The sequence below is a fragment of the Mandrillus leucophaeus genome, unplaced genomic scaffold (assembly GCF_000951045.1).
Source record: "Mandrillus leucophaeus isolate KB7577 unplaced genomic scaffold, Mleu.le_1.0 Scaffold293, whole genome shotgun sequence".
Lineage (NCBI taxonomy): Eukaryota > Metazoa > Chordata > Mammalia > Primates > Cercopithecidae > Mandrillus > Mandrillus leucophaeus.
Window position 1 is genome coordinate 3,024,747 of NW_012103065.1, and position 16,530 is coordinate 3,041,276.

The window sequence follows — 16,530 nt, forward strand, 5'->3', positions numbered from 1 at the left end:
TTAACCAGGAGTACTCCCCAGTTATGATTAAGTGTTAATTTGAATAAAAATTACCACACAACAAAACCCATTTGTGTATTAAGAATATATTTTGTCATCTTTATAATCTACAAATGTGTTACGGAAAGAAAAATATTCTCTTTGGCCCTTCTTTCAGTGTTTTTATTTTTATATTTGGGTGTTTTTTGTTTCACTTCCTCTGTGTGATGACGAGATATATCTGTTTCGATGGGAGGTGGTAGTTTAGATAAGTTATTGGGGCTCCCTGTAGTCTGCATGTCAATTCACACTGAAAAATGTGCCTTTTAAGTTTCCTGATCATGTCTTCCCATACATTTTGCATGGTGCAACTCCATGTAATGTATTTCATAGAATCATTTCAAGTCTTATTATGGGATACATTCTAAATCACAAATGCCCTGATGTGGGAGCAACCCAGCATTATCTCCGTCCTATAGAGACTGAAATCCCACTGACACCATGACCAGATATAATAAATCGGTCTGATTTTTAAACGATTATTTAAGTAGAAAACAACATATTGGTACTTTAAGTTTAGAACATTAAAATGGAAGAAGAATCAGTGCCAATATTATATATTTATTTTAAAATATGATAAAACTAATTTTATTAGACTTCCTTATAGGGGAACGTCTCTTAAAAGATTGTGTTGTTAAAGATATCAACTGAGACTCTTTAGTCCTTTCTTTCTCATTACTCTTTAAAAAATCTAAACCATAGTAAAATTCATATGGTATTTGCCCCCAAAGTTTTCTTTATACAGCATGTGTTACCAGTGACTAAAATCTTTTGAATTTACTGTTGCTAAACTCTTACTCTGCTTTTCTTTCCCCATTCAGAACCTGGGACAACTAATGGCATACAGGACAAGCTTAATAATTTTTAATTATTAAATTTAGAAATACATTTTTCAAAAGAAAATGTTCTGGTCATTTGGATAAAAGGTTTTTGATCTTTTTTTTTTTCTGAATTATAGCCATCATTTAATTTCCTTCAAAATGCAAATCACTGTTGAAGACAGCCATCAAATCATGGATTAACTTTTGAATTCAGGTAAGTCTGTACTAAAGTTACCACCAGCAACTTCAAAGAAAATCTATATTTAAAAATTTTTTAGGCAGGTAGATACTGCATAGTAATAGGAATAATGCCCCCAGCAAATAATTTGTTCTCCTACATGGCACCTTAACACTCTTACACATTACAGAGATAGGCAGTATATTTATTCAACTCTTTAAATGTAGGCAGATTATGTACCCAATAATATGCTTTATAAATTGGGTTTGCATAAAATAATTTCTCAATGGACAGAATTGGCTTGCCTTACTTCTTTGATTAATAAATGTTAGCTTTTTCATTTGCTTTTGTACTTGTGTGTGACTTGAGTCTTCACAAAGCTTGTTATCAAAAAGTCTTGTTTGAACACTTGAATTCTGATGAAGTCGTCATGGTATGGAGCTTCATAATTGTTTATGTATAATCTTTATCCTTCTGGAATCTACAGGATTAATGGCCCTTTGGTAGGCTTTGGAGATTACACTACCATTCTACCTTGCTTGTGAGCAGAACCTAATCCAACAGAAATTGCTAGTTTTAGCCAGACTATATTGGAGCATAGACCATGACCTTTATTGGTCCTTAATGTGGGAAACAACTGCCAACTAACCTTTCAGTACTTTTTGTAATGATTTTTTTTCAACTTAATTGTTTCAGAGAAAATAATACTTCCTCTGATATCATTATATCAACATTCAAATAGCACTAAGGGGATTCACTGTTCTATACTGATAACTGTGTTTTTAAATACTGAAACCACATCTTGTTAATGTAAAATATACACCATCTATATTATGTATTCCTGTGATATAATAATATAAAGGAATCACAAATGTGTTCCTTTTAGAGATCAGGATATAGATTATACAGCATCTACAATTATGAAGTTCCATACCATGAGGACTTCATCAAAACTCAAGTGTTCGAGTTTTTGATACAAGCTTTATGAAGACTTAAGTCACACACAAGCAAAAAAGATAAGCAAATGAAAAAGCTAACATTTATTAATCAAAGAAGTAAAGCAAGTCAATAATTGTCCATTGAGAAATTTATTTTATGTAAACCCAATTTATAAAGCATATTATCCGGTACATAAATATCTAGTTGAGTCCATGGTGATATATAATTATTTCCATGATAGATTTATAATGTATCATAATAGGAAAATGTTACTTTGTGTGTGTGGGGGGCGGTCTTAGGTTAAAAAAAATTTACATTCACTGTTGCTATAGGATTTTTTTTTTTTTGGAGACGGAGTCTAGCTCTGTGATCCAGGCTGGACTGCAGTGGCACAATCTCGGCTCACTGCAACTTCCACCTCTCAGGCTCAAGCAATTTTCCTGCCTCAGCCTCCAGAGTAGCTGGGACTACAGGTGCATGCCACCATGCCCAGCTACTTTTTGAATTTTAGCAGAGATGAGGTTTCACCAGGTTGCCCAGGCTGGTCTCAACTCCTGACCTCAGGTCCACCTCGGCCTCCCAAAGTGATGGGATTACAGGCGTGAACCACTGCGACCAGCCATTGCTATAGGTTTTTAAGAGAAAAGTAAAAAGAGAGCTGGCCTACTCAAGACCAATACTTATATATCTTTTAGTGTAATTGATAACCTATAAATCTTACCTAAAAATTCTATGATCGAGAGAAGTAAGCTTTTGAATGAAGGGAAAATAAGGACAATTATGGAAACATATTTGGTAACACTTTTCTTGTGTAATCGTTGACTACCTCTGAACTTCTTTAAGGAATCAATAATATTTCAAATAGTTGCATACATATCAATTTTTAAAATGTTTATATGAAGATATTTAATTTTAGTATTTTAATTATTACAGTAATGTTTCCTTTGCTTGGAGTCTTTTGCCATGAAAACCATTCTTTTGTTATCCCAGAAGACAAGTGGTTATTTTCTGAGACTCCCTCTGCTATTCTACTCCCCACCCTCTACCACCCCTGCCTGTGAATTCACTCCATTCATAGTAATGGCCACATCTCCATCTAGTGGCTTCGTAATCAATGACTACCTGGAAACCGATGACAAACACAACAAACGTGTGTGCTCTAGTAACACAATCATGATGATTCCAGAGCATTAGAAAAGAAATTGCAAAACAGTAAAGAACTAAACGCAAATGCAAGCGCCGAAACCTCTCTTTAGTAGTACTGAATACAGAACTCAGAAATTTCTTCAAAGGTTAATAATTTTGGGCTAGATAATGTAATATTAAATAAAATGAACTTAGAAACTGGAAGCACTTATTCTAAAATATTTCAATATTTTGAGAGTAAAAATCTAAAAAGTTATTTAAGTCAGATTTATTTTAAAAAGTAGAAAAATCTGAAAGGAATTAAATTTGCGTTAGCATCTTTTGTAAATAAACTGAGATAACCACCTCCAAAAATTGTCATTAGATAGTTCTCATATCATGAAGCATGTATATTTGTCTCTGCAATGACAATTTTTATGTAAAAATGATTTTTTTCATAAAGTTTTTGTATAAATATTGAAAACTAACATGTTTCATTTAGGATTAGAAATTTACATGCCATTTGAAATCAGCTATTTCCAAAACAACATTGGTCCTGAGATTTTAATAACCTAGTTTCAGGAACATTAGTATTATGGATTTAGGGAGATGGGTGATTTTCTAAAGCCAAAAACAAAAAGAAAAATTAGAGAAAGTGACTGACCATCCACACCACATGAAAACTTGCAGTAAAATGAAGATAGGAGCTGACATCATGGTACAGGCACCACTCGTTGTGCATTTAAGTTGATCCTATTAATAACGGGCAAAGTAGCAAGTACAGGAAAAGGAAAGAAAACACAGAAAAGAAGACATACAAGATGAGATTTCATGCAATTTGCTGGCAGTTAACGTGAGTCTCCATCCAGAGCAGATTCACAGTGACCATTGCAAATAAGCATTACCAAAATACTCCACTGCTAAAGAAACACAAGATATTATTAGCACACCAAGCTACTGAGCAACAGTTGTACTTTCACACACAACCCGTTTATAGGAGCTTCAATTGCTGAACATTTTTGTCTTGGTCAAATCTTTTCAATGCCTTGATCATAAGATAGAGCCTCCTAGAATAATATTTTGGGCAAGAGGGTTTTTATGTCATTTTTTCAAGTTCATCTGAATTTAATATTCCTACTGTCAAAAAATGGTGGCAAATAGTTGATGAGTGAAGCTTCTCTAACGAGTGACATGACCCTTGGCACTTCATAAGATATTCTTTGGGAAATAATTTTACATGGGCAACTTGCTGAAGGTGTAGTAGGCAGAATAACATGAGTCCTCCTATCTGGACTTTAAATGTCTTAAGGGGAAAAAAAAAAAAAAAAAAAAAACCAAAAAAACCCTTAGTGGCAATGTTGAAATACTTTCCCTAGCAAGGATCAATAATCCCTCACAGAGATAACTGGGATTGACTGGCTAATACATCTTGAATTTTTTAGTCCCCATCACTGATTTTATTTCTTTCTTTGCTCCATTTTTAATTTATATTATCTGTGAAATGTTTTATCCTTTCTGGGACAAATGCAGCTATGTATTTGAGTAGGTAAACCTCTTCTAAATAACTGTTAAAAATGCACATTAATCAATAGATGTTCTGACCTATTTTTAGAGTAAACAATTTATGAGATAATGCATTACACGTTTGGATGCTCATTGGTGTGTGCAAGCCACTTCATGCGGTGGCACACCTTGAAGAAACAGAATTGGGAAGTATCGTATTTAAAATTAGTTAAAAAGAGGTGGACAGAGATTTTTATGTGGACTTCATCTTTGAGAAGAGGTTAGTATTTCTAAAGCATAAAGCCAATGTATTACATACTGATGATGTATTACCTACCTTGTACATAATCAATACACAATAAGTCAGAATAGTATTTATTAGGGAAAGATAGATGAACTATAGGAAACGTAGTAAGCCATCTTTAAGTGACATATATTTAATATGATTTGTAATATTTTATCAAACTAACCCTGTGTAATTGACCTGGTCTAATTTCAAACACCAGAAAAAGAAATTAAATAATACAAGTCTAATATGTGATAGAATCAGAAACCATCCAAAAGAAACCAGAACTCCATAATAATAAGACAATGGCTGTATAACAGGTTTTTCAATTCACTGAAGACGAATATAACTAATAAAAATGTAATAAACTTAATTTTTATATCTTCAGGATTGGAATATAAATAGAGGCAACAAATATATCATAATTAACATTTACTATGAGTTAATTATTTATTAATCTTGAAAATCAGATTTATGACCTTGGATTATTAGTCAATTGATTGGAATTGTGTTTGAAAGCACAATTTCTGTGGGAAGGACATACAAAAGAAGCAACTGTTAAGTTTATGCTAACCATGAAAACTACTGAAATGAAAAAAATCTACCAGCAAGTATGTCATGTTAATGAGAAAAACTATGGTTAAGACATTATGTTTGAGTTAAATTCTCTCCTTGAATTCTTGTGGCCAGTGAGCATTAATTTATAGTATTTCAATCCAGTAGAAGTGTGATCTTACCAAGACATTGTTATCAAAGCAGACATCAGGCCCTTTTCGGTATCTGGGTTGCTTAACCATGTCACAAGGATTTGGACCATCAGCTAAAGAGGCTTGTTAAGGAATCTCTTGTTAGTTTTTTTTCCACATGACTAAAAATAAATACAATGCAATGTATTTCCCGAAACATGTAAGAGATAACTTATACATGATTACTCTCATCCAACACAATTCAAGTACATTGGGATTTAAAGAACTAAATTGTGAATTATCCTTTTCTGGGGCATGTGTAGCATAATTATTCTTGACATTCCAACCAAATTTTGAGTGAGGAATCCATTCTGCCTTTGCGAGGTGATCAGAGCAGTCTAATATTTTTCCTCTTTATGAGCATAAACAATGTGACAAGATTCAAAATGCATTATTTTAAGATGGTTTTCCTTTCCAGATAGCTCTGATGTCAAAGGATACAAGTCTGTTCTGCTTGTATGAGCAGTCGTGTGTCACAGGGACATGTCCCTTTGCTCTCAACCATTATGAATATTAAGTTGGTGTTCATAAGCTTTTCGCCATGAAAGATTCTGCAAAATATGATATCACAGAAAATGAGTATCTTTGTCAAAATAAATGGAAATATTTCAAAGATTCTTACATATTAAAATGAAAGACAAAATATGACATTTGAAACATAAACCATTCCAAGCACAACAGGAGTATGATTTTAGAAGAAAAAAAAGTTTCATTTATTAGTGTGAAAATATTACCTATGTCAAATGAATAAAAAATTGCAATAGATGTTTTATGTGTGACCATTTTAAAGTATTAGTTCTTATTGCAAAATAAGCACTTTTTAGTTGTTGATGCACATAGAAAAATTTCTTTACACTTACAAATAATTGTGATACTTATCACTGAAAATATGCCAAAGTTGCCTTATTTTACAGATAACACAACAGGGAATACAAAAATGTCTAGGCATCTTGCCCAAACTAAGGGCAGAGAAAAGTCCGGAACAGTGCTATTAAGCAAAGTTTCTGTGAAGATGGAAAAGTTTTTTGCACTGTCCAGTATGGTAAATACTAACCACTCAAGGGGTATTGGGCACCTAAAATGTGACAAGTGTGACTGAGGCACAAAATTTTAATTTTAATAACTGTAATTGAAATTTCGATGGCCACCTATGGGTGGTAACTACTGCACTGGACAACACAGACATGGACAGAATCAAGGGTTTTGAATTCCATCCCCTGTTTTGTCCACACCTTAAGCTGCTCTTACTTTAGTAACCAACACAGAAAATGTAAATATATATCACTAAAAAAGTAATTTCTTCATCATTATACATTTTGCAGAAAAGTGGGAATTTCTTTTTGCTCTGTTAAGCTTTGATTTCCATAAAACAAATCAAAAGGAAAGTATGATTCAATTTAATGTCTTGGTTATATTGACCTTCACTTTACAATTTAACTTACTTCTTTAAGCACACGTTGCTCTTGCTGGATGTCAATTAATAAAAGGCCAATGACTGTGAAACTCTGATGTATCCAATAAATATGCCACAATTCCATTTCCTGAGGTCCATAGCCTGATATGCTAATCTCCTCTAAACAAGATAGTCTGCTTTTTTGTGAGTTCATGCTTGACTCCTCCTCCCCTTTCTTCTCCTCTTCATATATTCTACCTCCTCCTTGGACATAGAGGTATGCTAGAGAAAGTCATAAAACATACCACGTCTACTAAAAATTCATGAGAGGTTGCTTAGCCCCTCTTGCAAAAAATTTTTTAAACTATTCTGGCACTTTCATAATCTCAGATTACCTCACCTCCTCCTATTTCTTCTTCTGCTATGGTAACATTTCTTCTAAAATAACCTGCCCTCCACCTCTAAAAACAAAGTGTCTCTACTCTGTGCTTTGTAAGCTGTGACTTGCTGCTCTCTTCTCAGGAATCTCGTGGCATTAATTATTACTTTCCCCTCAAAATCCCCATCTTGCCTTTCTCCTCTATCCTCATTACAATAAAATTAAATTCTCCATCTCTTCCCAACATTGTAAAAGATATTTTATGGATACTGACTAAACATTAACCATGACCTAAGAAAACTGTATTTTTTCCCAGTTCCTTCAAATTCAAATAAAGGTAACATTCAGTTCTTCAAGTCAGAGAAGACTAGAAGTAAAAACAAAACAAAACAAGACTTTTTTTTGTAAATCTGTTTAGTTACCATATAGAAAAATAATTCATATTTGGCTTAGATTTAGAATTACTAATATATTTAATTTTATAACTTTATATTAGAAATTTTTAATATGGGTTATTTTAGGAAAAAAGTTAAAATATCAAATTTCTCTATGTTCTGCCTAAAGAGAAAGTAATTATCTTGATCATGTAATTATTATTATAGTTGAAGAAATAACAGCTTATTAAAGTTAGAATTTTAAAAATTATAAATTTTAAAAGCCTACAGAGAAACTAAAGATCTCTGACAATTTCAACTTAAAACAATTACTCACATCTCTGGCTCCAACACAATTTTCAGTTTTTTCTGTAATGATTATAACAGTATATACAATTTCTTAATGAAATAGGACGACTCCAGAAATAAAGAAAGAAATTACCTGGAACAGTTTCCACAGTCTAATACACCACTGAATGATTTACTATCGTTATCGAAGAAATACTGGGTTTGTTCAGTAATGCAGCTCTGCTTTGACAGGGAGGCTGTAAAGTCATCATCCTCCATCTCAACTTGGGTGGGGAGAGGGGGGTAAAAACAAAGAACACCATTAGGAGGGGCCACTGTAGTCAGTCCCCTGGAGTCTTCACTTCTCACAGAGCAAAATAAATGTCTAAGACCAGGAGGCCTGGACTGGCTTGTTTACTGCTGTGTAATATCGTGGCAGCCCGTAATAGATGCCTGATAAATATCAATAGAATAAATTAATTTAAATACATGATGGTTATGAGATCAAGGCCAATGTGACCTAAGTAATTTTTAAGACATTAGGAAAGGTTGGACAAAAAGTTTCTAGCTCTAAAATTATGAGATGGGTGATCTGTTTTCTCTTTCTCACACAAATATTCTCTGAATTTGCTGAACTCAAGCATATCCCCCCAAATAATTTTTATTGTTATGACAGTGACAAGGTCTGAGCATTTACATACCTGCCTCAAGGAGTCGTGGAAAGGTCAAACTCAAGAGAAACTGCTGTAGAATAGACCTGAATTTTTCAAATAAAAAAAAAATAATAAAAATCTAGGGAAAAATGTTTTTACATGCACACATACACATACTGTTTCCCTTTATCTTTTTGGGAAGGAAAGTCTAGGAGTGTTTTTATTTAAGTATTTTTAAAATTATATAACACATTGTAACCTTTCTTGAATGTGTCAAAGAAGTCATGAAATCAGAAGTGTTCAGATCTTGTTCTGGACCAAGTGAGACACAGTGTGTTAAGAAGCCTAATAGGCAATATTATCAAGCAGAAGTGTTCACTCTAAGAAGGAGAATGTCAGTGTTTCAGCGCATAGGTTTTTACATTCATTACATCTCCTTATTTTAGCTTTTAAAACCATTCGTTTTTTGAATTCCCCCCGCCCCCAACAAAGAAACAACACTGTTTATACCATGGGTTTGAATTTGTTAACTATTTACTTTGTAATACAGAAAATATTTGTAAATATGTAACGTAACTTTCATGAAACAAAATATACATATTATATAGAGAGATATGGCACATTTCAGTTTTATAGTAACTGACAACTGAGCCAAATTTCTAGAACTGAATTTAGTTTAAAACAAGTGGGGGTGGGAGGGGATATAGGATAAAGAAAGTATTTCAGGGTCATGATGAAATTTTAAAAGCCTACTGAAATTAATATATAAAATCACATCAGAAAATACCATTTTTCAGAATAAAACAGAATTTTCTAAATCTTTCAAAAAATCTCAAAATTTTAAAATCCTAAAATCTTCTTTGCTGCTTTAATGATATCATCACTTAATTTTAGCTGGGCAAACCTCAACATCAAATGAATATTGTACATTAATCTACGTGGAATAGGGCTAACAATACAGTGTGATGATACAAAAAAAAAAAATCAGAGGGGAGAGAAGGAAGAGGGAGATCATGGATCCCAGACGTAACAGGTTTAGTTACAACTAAACAATAAGAAATGTGATCTTCCAGACTTTCCATAGTGCCACAATTGACCATTTGAATGTCTTATTTTCATAGGTTGTAGGGTCTACAGGTGAGAGATGGGGGAGGTTTGGAAGGTAGAATCGGTGAAAAGAAACAATTAGATCCATTTCAGCAACATGATGCCCCTAAAACGATACCAGTACTTGTATCAATAGTAAAGAGGTAGAAGGTTGCCATCATGCCATGAATTTGATGCATGCAGACATCCAACTTGGATACTAAAGACAATTAAATTGTAACTTCTTACAGATCAATACACCTAAAATTGGTGTAATACTTTTATAAATAATACAAATGAAAAGAATTTCAATAGATGTGTAGAGGAAAGAAGACTCTAAAGAGGTTGAAGTTTACATCCACATAACATTGTTTTCATATGAGAAACTGAATAATGGTAATTTTATAGTGTTCACTTAGAAAAAAATATCAATATTACCAATAAGTGATGCAGAGAATGAAAAAACCTTAACTCCCTTAATAAAAAATTTGAGTGTCCCCTAAATCCATATTTTCATCAGATGCTTTTCTATTTTACAACTTCTTTCATTACCAATAAAACTAAAATTTTGACCTACCAGGCAGCAGCAGTGGCCCACCAGCCAATTTGTAATATGTCTGCTATTGATGGCTATAAAATAAAATAATAAAGTCATTTCAGTAGTCTACTTGATACTGAGGACACTTGACTATCCTCTCGAGAAGAATTGATTAGACTGTGGATATTACTGACCACATATGCTGAGCGATGTCCTGCTCCTTGTTTTGGTGCAGCACCAGGCTCGCATACTGACTGATAATCATAAGATTTGTTAAAAGCATAAACTGATATATTAACCAGGTGTCTCATCAAGCTGGGATCAATCTCTCCAAAAAATCTTCCAATCTGGTGAAGAAAAAAATCATAAAGCAATGTGTACTTAAAATGTAAGTCAAAAATGAACATTGGAATCACCACTACAGTGAAAAGAAATAATACAGAGAAACTGAACTACAACCGAGGAGCTTAAAAACAAAAGCAAATGAGAAACTGTATATGACACTGTGAACAAATTAAAATGAGAGTAAGTGTTCTCATTACTCAGTGGGGCTGTGTGATGTTTTATTTGTGGAAGGAATGGACACACATTACTAAGCACTAAATCACAATCAAATGCCTCCCAGATGAATAAAACAGGGGTGGGGAATGAAGAGGTGTAAGTCAAAGGGTACAAAGAAGCAGTTATGTAGAATGCATCAGCCTAGAGATTCAATATACAACAGAGAACTGTAGTTAATAATACTGTTTTGTCTACCAGAAATTTGATGAGAGTAGATTTTAAGTCTTCTTACCATACTGCAAAAAAGGTTAACAACCTGAGATGATGGATATGTTAATTGGCTTGACTTCAGTAATCACTTAACTATGCAAATCAAAACATTTTGTTGTACATCTTAAACATATACAATAAAAAAAAGATCAAATGCCTCCCTGGGGAATGGAAAAGTAGCATAAATGAGAGAGCAGGCTGGCCTAGAAAAAGAACTTGTAGGGACTGTGATGAACTGGAATAAGTCCCATCTAAAGGGGCAATCACGAGTTAATCAGCTTCAGCCCATAAACACTGTCATCCAGAAAACAAAAAAAGCCCAGTGTTGAGATCTCTTTTGCTTTTTCCAAAAAAGAGAAGCCAGGAATACAGATTCAGAAGTGAAATTAGTTGGCATCTAATTCAAATTTGTTAAAAATCTTGTATGAGGTAAATAGCCTATGTGCTGCTAATTTGCAGATTTGAGACTAGAAATCACATCAGTTTTAACCAGCTATATATTAAATTAGATATCATCAACTGACAAATTTTGAAGTGAAAATTTTCTAAATATCTGAAAGATTAAAAAGGTCATATCATGCTAAAATTCTGAACTGTATGTTTTAATGATACCAGTACTAAAATGTAAAATCAAATAACATAAAAACTAGACTTAGCACGCCTTTCTTAATGGTTTACATAATATTAAGCATTTTACAAATTATTTTATGATAGAAACAAAACATCTCATCAATTTCTAAAACACTGAAAGAGGTTTTGTAATGTTGATCAGGGAAACACACTTTGGAAAGCCTAATTCTCTCTTATTTCAGGCACATACCTGATTAGTATAATCATCATGATTTGCCATCAAAAGAAACCCACCGTCATCCAGAATTACACAATCCATTACCTACCAAAATAAAATGAACAGTTAACACATTTTTACAAAGGTTTGGAGGTTGTATTGTCTTTACCCCATTATATGTACATGATTAGAGCAATAAAAAATAGAAAATTTTAAATGACTATCTACTCTTGAACGTATATATATGTTCATGAAATTCTGGTGAAATAAAGGCATGCATAGATTTATATCAAACCATCATGCTTGATAATCCAACACCAACCATCCATTTGAGACTGTCAATTCAGTCTGAACAAATCATAAAAGCAAATTTGAAATAATCTTTTTACCACTTTCGTGTCATCTAAATGATCCAGAAAAGTGGATAATTATTTAATAATGAATAACTGATTTAAACACATACTTAGGATTTCAACAAAAAGATATTTAAAAAAAATCATTTTAGTTATCCTGTTTCACAGACTTAAAACACGTCAGTACTATAAGACTATAATTATTTCATATTTTCAGATTGAAAATATGTAGTTGGATAATTGGAGATTTAAAAGCAAAATGCAAAACAAAAAATGTCCATGGTTAAGAAAATACTTAATTCACCCTGAAACATAGGATAAATTCCTACCTAGTTTAAAGCATGTTTTAATGTATGAAAATCAATATAATTTGTATTTAATAAAATCACAAATAAAAACATTGTTTTCAAAGTTGAGGATGTAATGCATTGCATTTTCCTAATGTGGAAGCAGCTTATTACTAAATTTTTTGCTCTTAAAACAGCTACTGCATAGTCTATGTCAAATAGATAAGTTACAAAAATCATTGAAATTATTGGCTCATAATTCCACACGAGTAGGAGTGATAAAGATGATATAAACCGCCTGTTTCCCTTGGAGATATGCAGACACACATAAGAGGACTAGAAGAAAATATCGTTTCATCATTGTTACTCAATTTTTAGAATTAGAGCATCTTCAACTTTTGAACAAAGTTCACATTTCCTTTTTCAATTTCTCAAACAGATGTGAAAGTAATACAAGACAACTTAAAACTCAATCCATGTAACTAGAACTTTATAATAAACTGAAATACTTCTGGGTTTAGTTAAAAAAATTTTTCCTATACCTGTATAATACAGTGTGAACAAATTTAGAGAAAGTGTGATAGGTGAGAGAAAACTGCATTGATAACCAATAGGGATGCTTTGGTTAGAAACTTCCTATCCAGAAATAGAGCTAAACATAAATATGTACAAAAGAATGTAACACCGTTGAGACCGAAGAGAACCATCACATTGACATGACTACTTTTTTAACCTTCCAAGGACATATACATATTTTTAAAAATTCAAGCATTTCACGTTCAAAATCAAAAGCGTATAAATTCAAATGAATATATTATTTCACATTTCCGTAGAATTTTTTAGCCTTTGATTAAAAATTCCTGCATATTTTTTGTCATCATTCTAGTCTTAGCAAGAGTAACACAGGGAAATATTGTACTCAAAAGTGATTTTAAACAGTTTTCTTACATCACTGTTTCTTTTGCAGTCACAAACTGGACCAGCACACTGAAAGACAAAAAACCGATTATTACACTTTTTTTAGCAGTTGGATTTTAATTACATTATTACCATGTTATAATTAGAAATTCTGGAATAATTTACCCAGTAGAAAAATGAGATTAAACAGTCTAGTCCATAAGAAACAGAAGTTTTATCTTTAAAATTAGAAAATGTCAATCAATATATAAACTAGCATTGCATGTTGTAACCTTGAAATACTTTTATTACATATTGACTAATTTAAACAAAAAGCTTTGAAAAAATAAGAATTCAGAATTCTGCTTCAGTGTAGTGGTACTGAGAACGTATTTGCCTTATGTTTATTTGTATAAAGACCTTATTTTTTTCCTACTGAATTTTGAAAACATTAAATATAGCATAAGAATTTTTTTAAACTATCTTACCGGATCTCTGATTGAGGTTTTGGTGAAATTCTCTATCCAGGAATTTACATCGATTTTAATTCCAACAACTGGAAAATTAATTTGAATTAATTCAAAGGCATAATTACCTGTAATACAACCTTTGTAATATGATAGTTTAATTATTTTGATAGCAAGTATCAGATTATAGTTTATTACAGAAGTTTTAGTCTTTTGTTCTTAAGAAATAATGCTAATAGCTCTTAAACTATTACATAAATTGTAATTTATATTCACAAAGAGTGTATTCATTAGCCACAACCTGACCAATTAACTAATACAATAAGCTAAATAAAAAACATTAGTGTCAGGAGAGCCTCATAAACTTGAGGTCATTCAAATGGTATATTTTAAGAGGTTTCTCTAACTCCACCAGTGCTTGCAGTAGGTGCTTAATAAATCTTTGCTGAAAGAGTGAACAGATGAATGGATGAGTAGGTGGGTTAGTAGGAGAGTGGGTGAATAAATGAATGGCTGAGAGAATAACTGATTTAGTAAGTAAATGAGCAATTGAGTGAATGAAGGAATAGGTGGATGAGTTAGTAAGTGATGGAGTGAATTAATGTAATAGATCCACTGATGGGGTAAAGCTGCCCTCAGGAGAAGGAAGGCTCAAAATACTCTCCTTTATAACTTCAAACACTGAATCATACAATCAAAAAAAACTAATAGCTTTAACCTTTTCACTTCTGATCCTCATTGATGCTTTTACTATGTTTGTTTACTTGCCTATTTTTCCAAAAAGTCGTTTTTCTATATATTTTATAGCAAGTTTTTAACTGAGCCCTACTTAATTCACTTTAACAGACACCTAGTAGAATATAGTATAATTATGCCATATTTATCTTTTCCCTCAGGGCTGGAAACTTAACTTTTTTGTACAAATATGTAACTCCTTGGCCATATAACTTTGTATGTATTTTAAAGTATTAAGAGAGACTTCTGGAGTCGGGTTGCTAACCCAACATTAAAAATTTTTATTATTATACTAAACTGATTCCATAAATTTGTCTGAGAGTATAAACATACACACAGTTTTGAAAATTTCTCAAATCTATGTAGTATCAATTTGATTTTATCCCAACTTCATAGGTAACTAGTTACATTTTATTTAATTTTTAAAGTATGCGTGCCTTTGTTGTTTGAGACCTTCTGATGACCTTGATAAACACTGCCAGTTTATAACATAAATGCCAAGTAACATTTAATTGTGGTTGTGTTTTTGTAATTAATATGTATCCTTACCTGCAGGTTTAAGAAGTTTCCCTTGAATATATATTTCTACAGCTTTGCTTACCATAATGCCCGATTCATGGGCACCAGGTCCACTTTCTAAAAAATAAATAAACAAACACCTATCAAGATGTATTGATTAATAATATTGATTTTCTGTCATTAGATACAGATGGATAGTATTTTGCTTAAAAATTCTAGCATCTATAAACTATAAAAATGTTTGTGCTCTCCTTCCTCTCTTCTTCCTTTGTATATACTAGGCTAACTGGTATATCCATGAATTGGTTTGTATTCATTGATTCGGGGGCATTAATTAGCTTGGTTACATCTGCTTTCACAACAATTATTAAAATATTAGGGAGTTCTGCTGAAGTGAAGTGGAAAGATTGATTTTGGATACATAAAACTGACTTTGTCTAAGATATATGTCACTGGCAAAACTTTGAAATTCTCTGAACTTGTTTCCCCATTTATGAAAATAAAGGTAAATAGTACCTATGTGCAAAGACGTTCAGGGATTAAATTACAAGGTTTTTGGGAAATAACTCAAAATATTTTAAAAGATAAGCTATTAATTGTGTAATTATATAATTAATACTGATAAAATGTAATTAGTCAATGAAATTCCTCTACTTTAATTCCTTAAATGTTTTTCAATACATTTTCAGTTGTAATATGAGGGATTATCTACATGTGTTTCTACTTCTTATGCATGCCTGACAGATATGCTATCTCTAAATTATTGGAAGACTGCTGTGTATGTATTTTGCCTCTTCAACTAAATGATGTTTCTTTTCTATTTTCCTAATGCCTTGCAAATACTCTGTTTTTAATGATGACTATTCTGAGTAGTTGACATAAAATGTAGTGACTTTGGGGGAAAGCAGATAGTAGCAATAATTTATTTTTAAGAAGATTGAGAAAAGCTGAATTCCAAAGCAATACTTACTGTTAAAGTAGGGAGCAGTGAAAACATAGTTATCATTATCTAGGCTCCTTTTATAGAAGCTGTCCTCATATGTCTCTGGGTTTTCTTGCCAATTTTCTCCAGCCCTAAGGAGGAAATGGCTCATCATTTGTATTCTTTAATCTATCTGATAACCTACTTTATCCTATGTGGACTTGCTGAGCTTTACAGATACGCCTACATTTCAGGTATGTCTAAAGAAGTTATGGTAATTGATAGCATAACTGATATTCATTACTGAGCAATGCATCAGCATAGCACTAAATTAAGAATCAGAAAAAGCTCCAAAAAGTCGTTTTTCTATATATTTTATAGCAAGTTTTTAACTGAGCCCTACTTAATTCACTTTAACAGACACCTAGTAGAATATAGTATAAT

The 16,530-nt window shown here is 32.3% G+C and overlaps 1 protein-coding gene across 1 annotated transcript in view; it reads right to left on the reverse strand.

Moving 5' to 3' along the window:
* The window catches only part of CACNA2D1 (calcium channel, voltage-dependent, alpha 2/delta subunit 1), a 453,354-nt gene that overhangs the window by 7,337 nt on the left and 429,487 nt on the right, over positions 1-16,530 (reverse strand). Inside the window, exons 29-39 of the mRNA XM_011986113.1 lie at positions 16,135-16,238; positions 15,195-15,281; positions 13,932-13,999; positions 13,495-13,533; positions 11,940-12,011; positions 10,543-10,695; positions 10,388-10,440; positions 8,773-8,828; positions 8,226-8,355; positions 6,079-6,188; positions 5,629-5,711 (exon numbers count right to left, since the gene is read on the reverse strand). Coding sequence (XP_011841503.1) covers positions 5,629-5,711; positions 6,079-6,188; positions 8,226-8,355; positions 8,773-8,828; positions 10,388-10,440; positions 10,543-10,695; positions 11,940-12,011; positions 13,495-13,533; positions 13,932-13,999; positions 15,195-15,281; positions 16,135-16,238 — 955 coding nt within the window. The remainder of the gene's footprint in view (positions 1-5,628; positions 5,712-6,078; positions 6,189-8,225; positions 8,356-8,772; positions 8,829-10,387; positions 10,441-10,542; positions 10,696-11,939; positions 12,012-13,494; positions 13,534-13,931; positions 14,000-15,194; positions 15,282-16,134; positions 16,239-16,530) is intronic.